General features: G+C 33.1%; 1 protein-coding gene across 6 annotated transcripts in view; it reads right to left on the reverse strand.

The window, feature by feature from the left end:
- babo (TGF-beta receptor type-1 babo) overlaps positions 1-12,926 on the reverse strand; it is a 79,014-nt gene that overhangs the window by 36,448 nt on the left and 29,640 nt on the right. Inside the window, exon 3 of one of the 6 annotated variants that reach the window (XM_033346755.2) lies at positions 2,696-2,847. The exons of the other annotated variants lie outside the window; for them this stretch is intronic. Within the exon in view, the coding sequence (XP_033202646.1) occupies positions 2,696-2,847 (152 nt within the window). The remainder of the gene's footprint in view (positions 1-2,695; positions 2,848-12,926) is intronic. 6 annotated transcript variants of the gene reach the window in all.

The following is a 12,926-nucleotide window of genomic DNA, read 5'->3' on the forward strand; positions in this document are numbered from 1 at the left end:
ATATGCAGGAGGAGAGTACCTTGAAGTAACTAGAACCTCTATAGGTGGCAAACATTTTCACACTGTTTCTTTTTAAAACCATTCATCATCGTTATATAACTTTTTATATCTATAAATATCAAAAAACGAAATTTTTCATTAAATTAAAAGAACACTACTATAGTGGTAGTATAATTTATTTTTATCTTCACGTTTTTCAATTATAAACTTTTGCGATTCGTGTATTAAAATTTTATTAATATAAATACATTAAAAAATATTAAGGGAAATCAAAAAAAGGAAAGGCTATTGTTATATTTCTTCAATCGGCTGTGCTGCAATAAAAAAATGTTGAACAGTAAAAAAACAAGAGAGGAGGCAGGCGGTAACGTATTTGAATAAAAAAATCCTGGATATTTGAGAAAGTTCAATCTAAAGCTATAAAGATACACTGTCATCGAAAAGTATGTGAACACTTTGATCGGTTTGTGTTAACAATATGTGAATGTTAGTAAAATGTAGAAGTTAATGATAAATAGATGAATAAAAATAATAGATATTATCTATTTCTGGAATGTATTATCATGATTATATTATAATTAAATTAATATACATATATATATTATTTTAATTTCTTTTATTATATTAATATTATATCTTTTATTATTATATTAATATATTAAATATATATAATTAAGTTAAATATATGTATTATATATGTATATGTTTAATATAAATATTATGTTGCGTGTATACAGGATGTATCCTCTAAGACCGTCTATGATTAACCACCATTTTTCAGACAATTCCAATAATCTGCCAGTAAAATGTTTTAAACAAAAGTACAAATCTGTTAATTTGAACAGAACAATGTAATTTGGATATTAAAAATTTTCGAAAAAGCCTTCTTGACATTCTGCATAAAAAGTTGTTAACCTATTTATATGGAGAAGCAATTAGTTTAGCAGATATTTTGTCTTTTAATTTGGGAAATCTACCGGATGAAATAAATGTAAAGCATTACGCTTATATTTGTTCTGCTTGTCTCTCATACGATATATTTTGCGACATAGTTTATAACATTTAATACAAATTAAAATAGCTGTTGAACTATTTGTCTTTGGACATAAGTAGATTAATAACTTTATATACGGAATGCAGAGACGAGATTAACATATTAATGCAATAAAGGACGATATCCAAATATGGAATAGTACCTGGAATAGTATTTTTAGAAACATGACAGATTGTCAAATATCTGTCAACTTACTATAGGCCATCTCAGTTACTCATTTTGGCATTGCTTATTTTGCCAAAGACCTTTTACAATATTCTGTTGGAGAAATATAGATCAAGTGGCTCGAAATGTTTTGAATTAATGAAATTTCTCTAAATGTTTTATATAACATACAGAATATGTGTGGGTATACAAGAAAGCTTTTTATGATAAGCGTTGCAATATTTTCGTGTACCACTATAGGTACATACTCGTACAATCTTTTACATCGTTAATATTTACTGTTGCTGCTACTGCTGCTAATGCTGCTAATGCTGCGCACATACTATGATAATAATAATGTATGTAATACCCATAGCGATGGAGAAAGTGAAAGAGGTTGACTAGGCATGAGCTATGATGCGATACAATGATGGGCACTGAGCGTTTGCTGAGCGACGAATAATTATCGTTCGAATTGAATCGGAAATAATAAAATAATTATATTAAAGCATCGGTGGAAACACGCGGGCGAGTCAACAGCATGAAAATGTAATTGATACTTTAAATTAACAAGATGCTCTCCGGCATTATTACATATTATCATATACATATATATCTATACTTAGTACTGTATAGAAAGTCTCGGTCATTTACAATAGTAATCTGAGTAGTAGCAGTGATAGTGACAACAACAATTATATTTTATAGAGAATATTTTCACATGATCTTACATAAAATCTTTTCAAATCCTTTGATAGTATTTTATGGCGTTACTTATGTATTTGTACTTCTTTCTAGTTGACAATCTTCTTAGAGATGTTTCTTACAATGTATTTACTTGTCAAAATGACGTGGAGAGTATTTTCACATTGTTTTAGATAAAAATGGATCTCTTAATATTTCCTTTATGCGAATACTTGTAGATATTCCTGTTTCACAAATTATTCATAATCGACAATTCTCGAATTAAGCATATCTTAAAACGTCAATATCTATGTAATACCAGATTTAAAATAACATTAAATATCTACTCATTTGTAAAAACAAAATATTCATTTAGTAGGTGGCTTAAGATTTGTATACAGTATAGTATACATAGATATACATATAGATATATGTACATATATTTCTTATAACATGTACACACAAGCGCGCGCACACACACACGCACACGCACACGCACACGCACGCACACACGCACGCACACACATACATACCCACCCCTAGTACATTTATATGTACTAAATATATACCTACATAATATTTTTGGTTCCAACGAAAATCAACGTCTGCAGTAGCAGGAAAAAGATTAGCAGATAGAAAAATGTGAAAATTGTGAAAAATGGTGTGGGGAATCGTAGCTACAATAAAGGAGATAGAGAAGACAGTGATAGAAAAGAAAGTGAGTAAAGAGTGAGAGAAAGAAACAAAGTGAACTGCAGCAAAAGCCTGAGCCACCTGCAGAGTCATCGCTACTTCCAGGTCGTTTGACTGTACCTTTGTTGCGAGGGTGTAGCTGAGGTTTCAGATCCCGATTGCAAAAATCCTCTTTGCAGCACTCGATGACAAAGGTCGTGTTTCGCGAGTCGCTCGTCATGCAGAAGATGAGCGGCTCGGGCTGCGACGACGACAGCTGTTTATGCACGCACCTTCAAGCCGAGTTTGCACCAGTTTCAGAATTAAAAAAACCAAGAAAGAGGCAAACCACAACGTGTAATGTCATCTGGGGGGGGGGGGGGGGGGTAATCGTGCTTTTGGATCACGGCTTGGGACACTTGACGTTACTCCGTGAGAAATATCAAGGGCAATGTTAAGGAGGATACACACATATGTATGTGTATATGTATATGTATATGTACGTTACTCTCAAGGGAGAACGCGACTCTCGCGAGTAGTATTTACCGCGGTGCGACGCGACGCGATGGTAGAACGATAAAATAACATAAGATACGTTTTCTCTTTTTATCATTTTCATTTTATTTTAATTCCCATTCCCTTCTTTATTTTTAACCTATTAACTGAAAAAGTAGAGCTGATTCGTCATTCGAATTGTTCATCCACGAATAGCTCACGAAAGTATTCCAAAACTTTCTGTTAACGAAAAGCCAGTACAACATAAATAATGGTCTTAAATATACATATAATTAGTGCTTTAATGCGGCTCCACCAAATATGTATCGTGGTTTATTCGTGTAATGAATAATTTAATGCTTAAATACTTTGACGATCCGTGCGAAATGTTGCAATAAATTGCAATAAACTTTTAACTTCTATATATATTTACATTTTTAAATCCATTTCAAATTGAACCAACATAATTATGCTAGTCATGTATCAGTATCATGTTCATGAAATTTCAAAATGTTTTTTAATACACTCACTATAAATGTATATCAATATCCATAAAAAGTTTCTACAAGTGTTAAAATACTTTCGTATATGAGCCACTATATTTTATTTGATTCAAAAGTGCTAAAATAAATGAAACTAAAATTGTTATTACGTCTATTAAGCCTTATTTTCACAATTACAGAAGCTGCTATTTCAGAGACATGTCAGTTAATAGATTAAATTAAATCGTGAGTTGAGAAATTAAAGATGAGCGACGGAGAAACGAAGGAATTTCTTGCAATTAATAATAATAATTTCATTCAATTTGATAAGCCAAGATTTAAGATTGCATAACAAAGAAGTCATGAAACCTTCAACAACCATGAGATCATTATCTAAAAATATCAATTCGCGTTTGGAAACGTAACGACGCGACGTAACGAAGCAACGAACGTGTTACTCGAGAAACGTGTTTTATAAAAACACGTCGAAATACTAGTTGCAGAAGTTAACAATGATATCTTAGACTCATCAAATTAAATAACCAGAGATAACTGTGGATTATTTTAGATATAAGGACAGGTTTTAATAATTTTAAAATTTATTAGTTTAACTCTTGAAAGCTATCACTAATGGAAATCATCTTAATGCTATTATGGATAAATTTTTATTTGAAAATTCGATATATTTTAAAAGTCAAAAAGACGCAACTAAATATTTTATCATCCAATACCAGATGAAAAGAAGAAAAATTATTGTTTGTATCTAATGGTTAGAAATAACATTACAATAGCATCGTTAAAATGTCGAAAAAATAATTAAAAATAATATTGAAAGAAAATTCTTATGAAATGGAGTTTTACTCATAATAACCTATGAGGATAAATCAATTATTTTAATTACGACAGGTACGATATTCCTTGTTCCCCATAACCCATAAACCCTTTACATTTCACATTTCGCATACACTACCTTCAAAAATTCAAAAGTATCCACACATTTGCTTACTTTTGACAAAATGTACCATAATTATAAGGATATGGATATCTGTAATGATCTTATTCTTTCTGATCATCGTAGCTATGTATGATAGAATATTATTGACTGAATTAACTTTTAAAAGACAATACGCAATTATAAAGCTGACGTTTGTATCTGTCATATCTTATTTATAGAATTACATATTTTGTTACTTGTATAATCGAAATAGGGGAACATAAAAAAAGTAAAAGGCAGTACAACTGTATCATAAGCTTCATCGTTCTACCGCAATTATGCTCGTATCCTTTTATATTTGATCGAGACTCCATCATTCCGTGATAACGTGATTGTCTCATATACGCGCGAATCTTTTCGAAACGAGCAAAGCGAGCGTACAGCGGAATAAAATTCGTAGCCGGCTTTGAGTCACAAATATGCATCTGTACAATGTACAATGTACAGCGTATAATATATTGCGTACAACGTACGGCGTACGGCGTACAGCGTACCACGGGATCGCCGTCTCGCGAAAAAGACACGTTCGAGGTGTACGGTCGCTGCTTACTTCGCACCACTGTTAAAACAGGCGGATGCTGGCGCGAATGGGCTCGCTAAACAAACTTCAGCAAACGCTGAAAAAGGAACAGGGGGAAAAAACTAGCGGAAGAAAAAAACAAGAAATTCAAAACGGAAAGAAGGTAACAGTGTAAACGGTAGAGTTGTTAAAAATCGAAAAAGGGAAGAAGAAACAAACTGTTCAACACCGTGCAATTCAACACTCGTTTGTGATACCTGACAGTGGGGGTAGCCAGTCGTAGCAGATCGTCGTTCCTGAAATCCCGTTATTTCTCTCCCGGCCGGTGTACACAGAGCAAACAGTAAAAAAGAAAAAAGAAAAGTAAAGAATAGAATAAAAGTAGTTAACCCTCGCACGGCGGATATAGGGTTCATACGGACCCAGCCGCGTACCGCTTATTTTAAAGTCGCGAATGTTCGCCTGAAATCAAACACCTTATCTCGATTGAGAAACGAAGATTTAATGTAAATTTCTATAATGACGATAATACTATTTTTTTTTGTTACCAGTAACCATTATCGACATTATAGAAGACGAAACATTTTTTTGTTCAACTAGTTTCTATCATCTACCATCATCGATTCTACCACATACTCGTATTAGTATTAGACACTAATAGATGATTGAAAGTAACTAAACAAAATTTCCATCATCTATGTACATATGTATGTATAATGATTACCGGTAATCAAACAAATTCTAATCAGTATTCGTACTTATACAATAACATTTAAATACCGATATTTTCTCATCCTTTAAATAGGCTTCTTTAAAATTTCATGATCACTGTCTTCCGTTGAAGAAAAAATTTGTTTAACTTTTTCTCAATGACTTTCCTTGTAAAATTGTAAAAACTGATATTTTTGGTTCCTAATATGTAGAATATCGCAAATACTTAAATCCATAAAAATCAATGACTGATTTGAAAGTAATCAACTAAAACTAAAAACAATTTACACCTATGTAATATATAGTATTTCACGAACATATGCCATATGTCATGTGGGTTAAATTAGATGATTAAAGAATGTTTCGCTGGAAGTCCGCTTGGTCCCAGTACCCGCCTCGCACGTGGATAAAACATAAAGCTATAACCATCCATTTTACCTTTCGAAGATTAAAAATTCTGTGTACGATTTGGCTGTTAGCTTTAGCTGTTCTTTTAACTGCGTCTAGTCTGTGCGAGTTTCGAATTTATTCGTTCATTAATAACGTTAATTGATCTGACAATCAGAAGAATGACGAGATCTCATCGAGAAGAGAATTCTTCGGTCGTTGAGCCAAAGTTAAAGTCTAGCTGGATTAAAGCAGGCACAATGTATTAAAACGAAACTCTCCAACACACCAAAATGAGGATAAAAAATAATAAAACAAAAGAAAAAGAAACGTATACAGAATAGGAAACCAGAAAGAAAAAGAAAACGGCGGTAGTTAGAAGGCAAACGATCGTTATCATCATCATCACTATCAGAGATGCAGTGATATGTTGTTAGTCAAGGTCGTCCATACCTGGAGTTCAACGAAATCAATTGAAATTTTCACAGAAAAAAAAAGGCAAAACACGAAATATAGAAGGGGCAAAAAATCCAAACGAAATATGCGAGTGTACATTGTACATACGAAGATCGCAACTCGTTACTCGTTACGAAACAAGCCTCAAGATGATCCACAACGAGCTGTAATTCGAACGCGCGCGTTTGCGAGCACGTAGGTATTTCTACAAGCCAAACCATGTACGAAATCTCGAATGTTCCTTCATACTACATACGATATCTTTTTCTATGCTTGTTTATGCTTTACTTTTTTCTCTTATTCTTAACAATTTTGAACAGTTTAGTACGATTTACGCAAATTTAGGGCGTGATTATATCTCCTCCTTTCCTAAACAAATATTAGCATTAAATTCTTCTAAATACGATGGACTGGGAATTAAAGCGGTATCAGTCCACTCACCACTGCCGGTTTTCATAAAACTGTGCTACATTTATTATGACAAAGACTGATTATATTTTTTTAAGTTATGAAAATGTATCGCTGCATTGAATGAAGTTATAACTTGATTAACTGTGAAACTAAAGGGATGATAACTCTAAAAGTTGCAAGAATGTGAATTATTTATTTTTTAATTATTTTGTGATATATCAGAAATTGCTAGTATCGTAATAAGTATTGTATTATACTATGTTATATTATATTATATTATTAAATTATTATGTAATAACAAAAAAAATGTCGAATTTTTAACATTTTCCAAATTATTGCATTTCTTAACGTTCTTCTTTATTTATTATTGATTTATTCGTGTTTCGATGTGAATCTGGGACGAAAAAGTTTGTTATATATGCTTTATTTACCAAATTTCCCAAGGCAAAATATAGGAATATATATACATGGCTAATCGCTAATCACTGTCACCGATGTTGATATTCTCAAGCAATATTAAGCATCATTTACGCAAAATTCAACGAAATTGATTCCATTTATTCAAACAAACAATATAGCTTGAGTAAGAAGGTCAATCCAAACATATAAAATATTTCTTCCATTCGACCCCGTATGTGAAATATGACACATATCTGTATGGTTTTTTTACGCTGAATCCATTCTTGAAATGGGATTGAATTTATTTTCCTGAATCGAGCGCCAAAGGATTTGTGCCCGATCGATAATCGATTACGCGCGAAACGTGTCACAATGGTAGTCGAGCTGTATGAGAATACGTCACGCAAAAATTGGAAAAACTAGAGAAGTGAAAGTTAGATAAAAGCGGGAAAAGAGGGTGAAAAAAATGGAAGGAAACAATTTCCGATGATTAGTTGTATTTTTTAGAACAGAAAATTCAAATTGCTCTGAATGAATTATAATGGATGATAATTCACAGAAATTAATTAACTGTACATGTACATATATACAATACATATCACTACATACTAACGTTCATTGAGTATTCTGACACATTAGCTAATTTCTAACAACAGTACATGAATATTAGAAAATGTACAATTTAATCAGAAGCTAATAGTTAACAGCAATATTCATAATCTTTTTTTTAGGATCAACAAACAATACATTCTAATTACTTGTTTAAAAATTGATCAACAGTATATTGAAATTTGAAACGTTATTGTTTGAATTAATCACAATATAGATCTAGAAAATCTATTTGTCGAGGATAAATAACTTCCCCAGAATGTTTTATTATCAATTTTATTGAAAAATTGTGCCACAACTTGTTTATATTATAACAAAATTAATTTTATCATATCATGACAATGATACAGAATGCAGTTCTTTATCAATTTATCAATGCACAAGGTACGTTTTCTTGTGATTCTAAAATACATTCTGCCAAAAATAAGCAAGTACCCAAATACTTTTGAACGGCAGTAGATACGTACCTACTGTATATATGTATGTACGCAGCGAAGAAGAACTTTCTCTTTAAGAATTTGCATATTATAACGGTATTATCTGGGTATCTTAAACGTTGCGAAATTTACACATTGTCGAGGATTGGAGGATTATCATAAAATATAGCAGATATAGGAGTACTACTACAGCCTACGTTAATCAATCGTTTTACGAGGTATTAACAAAAGCCTCTTAACTTGGATAATCTGTTTTTATTTGAAGACCGTTAACGATCTCTCCAATGTCCAATCCAATGGATATCCATACCGGCGAAAAAGAAACCAAGTAACGAACTGAACAAGTAACAGATACTCAGTGGAGAAGCAATCAAGGTCATGAAAGAAACAAACTCATCATAGAACAACGTTATCTGTTCTATGCTCCATATTCTATACTCTATTTAGATGCGTGTAACACGTCGTTCCTATAGCTTTGCGAGCTCTCACCTGTTTTAGTTTTAATAGACAAACTGTGAGTGTATGTACGCGAAAGCGTAACACGAACGGAATCGTAAACCCGAGAAGATTTTACGTCACTGTCCAAACATCGAGCTCCTCTCTGTTCTTTTGCCCTTCGAACAGTTTCTTTCAGAAACGGTCTCGCTGTTATTTTCGAGACCCTGAAATTAACCCAGGTAAAAAGTTTGATTCCCAGCCGATCCCATTCGAAGGCTAAGAATATATAATGTACAAGGTGGCTTGGTTTCTATACATAACTACAAATATACACAGTTGACAGAAAAAATGTCGAAGATGATACATCGTTAGTCGTTAGTCGTTAAGTTCTGGGCTTTCTAAGAAACTATTATAAAACGGAGGAAGATTGGAAATTTTTAATTATTTTAATTATTAATTGGTATCGTCGAGTCATAGATGATTAAAATAGCTTTAATTAGATTTGGTTTAGGTTATTCTGTAACATTGTTCGTAATACTGTATTTGTTTTACTAATTATAGCCAATCTTATTCAATCCTTGCATCCATCTTAGTTGTTTAAGATTTAACTTTACAGTCTTTCAAACATTTCTAAGATTTTAAAATAAAGTACGATGGCTCACGTAACACGAATCACGTTAAGAAAGATATATCAGATCTCCAGCTGTATAAAGTTCGATCCGCGATAGGGGGAATATGTTCATGTTAAGCTATGAGTACATAACGAGGACGCCTCACGCTATTTGAACTTAAATAGTGGTGCGTTAACAAATGTAAAATATGAAACACGAGAGTCGAGAAAAGGGAGATTTGAGTGGTTCCAGAGAGGAAGAGTGGTATTTATGAGCGGCAAAATTTTAATCGGATGCACATCCCAAACATGTGTGTTCGCAGAGGAAAGTATGTTGGTGAATTGGAAAGGGGCAAAAAGCGGACGCAAAATACGGGATAGATGAAGAGGAAAAAGAAAAAATAGGGAAAGAAATAATGAGAAAGTGAGAGAATAGGAGAAAAGAAACACGGGCACTACGTTTATGATTACGATACTTGCTATGTATATACATACGACTGCAAGAATTGCAGTTAATGATCTCGTTAGGAAATTCGCTATTGAGCTTGTTTCCGCGGTTAACTATAATATAAGAAGAAGAAGATGTGGACGAGCGTCATATTGGTAGTAGATAGGGCTTAGATGGTCATATTCATATGTATCATGTAGAGTTGAATCGAGGTCGAATGGAAAAATATTTCCGTGAAAAACGGTTTTCACGCATATAACATAATACAGTAAATGTCCGGTTAGATGGTGATTTAATGGATATGCACCTTCAACTAGTCACATTTTTGTTCAGGTAAACAACATTGTATATACATGCATACTATTTTCATTCTTTTCATTTAAGAGCAGATAAATAATAATTACTGTATGTTTCCGGTTTAACCGGTCATTCATTTATCTAGTTAAAGATCCGATTAAAGTGGAGTACTGTAATAAAAACGAGAAGAGAAAAATAACGAAAGAATAAGAAATAATAAAAGGTCCATAGAATTTTTTAATGGGACAGTTTCGTGCGCATTTGCGATTAAAAATTGAATCGATTAAAGATGGCAATTATAATGAATGTTATAAGGAAATAATCTAGTCACGAAATAAAATCGAAAACTGTATTAGCTGGTTTGAAAAGTTCTGCTCGTTTCTTCTCGATTCCGAAATCTCTATTTTTAAATCTCGCGAATACGCTTCCTTCGCTTCCGCTCTGGTGGTATCACGACATTGCAGTGGTAGCAGGCGTCGAAACATCATTTTACAGATTCGTTGATATTTCGATTCTTTTTACAAGTTTTTCTTGAAATTATTTAGTATAATGCAAGGAATATGCTTTTTTCTCATACGTCCTCTCATTGTCAGAACGTTTGCTATTTTCTATATAACATGATGATAATCGAAAACAATATTCGTTAAACAGCTACTGATAAACGTTAGATTGGAGTACATATCAAAGAGCAAATTTTTTTTTTTTTTCATTTAATATTTCACATTCACAACTTGTTCAATTTGGACATGGTAGAATTTTTTAGCTGTTTGATTATCATGTGGGTGGTTACCCCCAGTGGGGTACCATCTTCGTGTTTGTTAGGTCATACTCTTTATGAGATCTGCTGGGTGCTTCCTTTTTAGTCTTCTTTCCATGTTTGAGGTGCTGATCGTTTCCGCAGCTAGCCGGTTTGGGTATGTTCCTATTCTTTCTTTGTATTTTCCTGCGTATCTGCTAATTTCTTCTTTGACCGTTGGTATTCCCAGGTCTTTCCGAATGTCCTCGTTTCTAACGCACCATGGGGCGTCTACTATTCTTCTAAGCTTTAGCTTGGATTGTCTCCATTTTGCTTATATGGCTCATTGCTGCTTTTCCCCATAGTGGTACTCCGTACGTCCAGATTGATTTTATGATGGTTTTGTATATTTTTAATTTGTTTTCTATGCTTAGTTTGAATTTTAGACTTGTTAACCAATGCATTTGTCTCCTTGCTATCTGTATTTTGTCTATTATTGATTTAATATGCTGTTTTCATGTGAATCGTGTATCTAAGTGGGGTCCTAGGTATTTGACTTGCCTTGTTTGTATTATATCCGTGTCATTCAATATAATGTTTGGTGGTATCTGTTTTCGCAGTGTGAATGTAATGTGGTTGCATTTATCGGGGGTTGCTTTAATTTGTTTAACTTGAAGCCACTTTTCTATTTTTGTGATATGTTCTTGTAGTAATGTGACTGCTGTTGCAGGGTCAGTGTGCCTGACTAGTACAGCTGTGTCATCCGCAAATGTCAGTATTTTGCTATTGGTAGTTGTTGGTATGTTGAACGTGTATAGTGTGTATAGTATTGGTCCTAAGACGCTTCCTTGCGATACCCCTGCCTTGATGTCTTTAACTTCAGAGTATGTGTCTTTAATTTTTACTACGAAGGTTCTGCTGCTTAAGTAAGATTTTATTAAATGGTACATCTGCTCCGGGAATTGTTTTCTGATTGATTGAAGTAGGCTTTCGTGGTTTATTTTGTCAAATGTTTTCTCGATGTCCATAAAGAGGGCTGTGCAGTATTGTTTGTTTTCTAATGCTAGTATTATTTCATTAGTGAGTCTGTGCATTTGCTCTGTCGTGGAGTGTTTGTTTCTGAATCCAAATTGGTGATATGGTATTAATTTTTTCTTCTCTAGTATTGGTTTTATGCGGTCGTATATTATTTTCTCTAGTATTTTAGAAAACACATGAAGTAGTGATATTGGTCTGTAAGATGTAGTTTGGTGTGGGTCTTTGCCTGGTTTAAGTAACATTATGATCTGTGGCTAGTTTCCATAGTTTAGGAAAGTATTGGATTCTTAGTATTGCATTGAATATTATCGTCATTAGTCGTATCGCTTTTGGAGGAAGGTTTTTCAAGATTTTGCCATTGATTAGGTCGATCCCTGGTGCTTTATTGTTTTTTTGTTTTCTCAATTATGTTTCTAACTTTTTGCGCTGTTGTTTTAGGTATGATGTAGTGTTTGTCGGTTGAGGTACTAGTGGTTAACGCATCCTCGTCAGTATGACAATTGTGGTTGCTGTTATTGATATTATGTGGTGTAAATATGTTACTTAGGTGGCTGGAAAATTCTTCAGTTTGTTCTTCGTTGCTTCTTGCCCATGTGTTATCTGCTTTTCTGATTGCTGGGACTAGTTTTATTGGCTTCTTAATTTTTTTTATGGCTTTCCATAGGGAGTAGTTGTTGTTTTCGTATGCAGATAGTGACTGTATGAATTTTGTGAACTCGTTGTTGTTGTGTTCTTTTATTTTGTTTGTTATTTCCTTTGTTTTATTTTCCATTCTTTTATTTTGTTTGTTATTTAGGTGTTTTTCTGTTTTCTTTTGATCTATGTTTGTGCCATTTTGCTTTCGCTTTTCTTTTTTCTCTAATTATCAAAGAGCAAATGTAATAATAGCAGAAAGCTCTGCTTA

This window comes from Bombus vancouverensis, chromosome 2, assembly GCF_051014615.1.
Source record: "Bombus vancouverensis nearcticus chromosome 2, iyBomVanc1_principal, whole genome shotgun sequence".
In the NCBI taxonomy this organism is placed as follows: domain Eukaryota; kingdom Metazoa; phylum Arthropoda; class Insecta; order Hymenoptera; family Apidae; genus Bombus; species Bombus vancouverensis.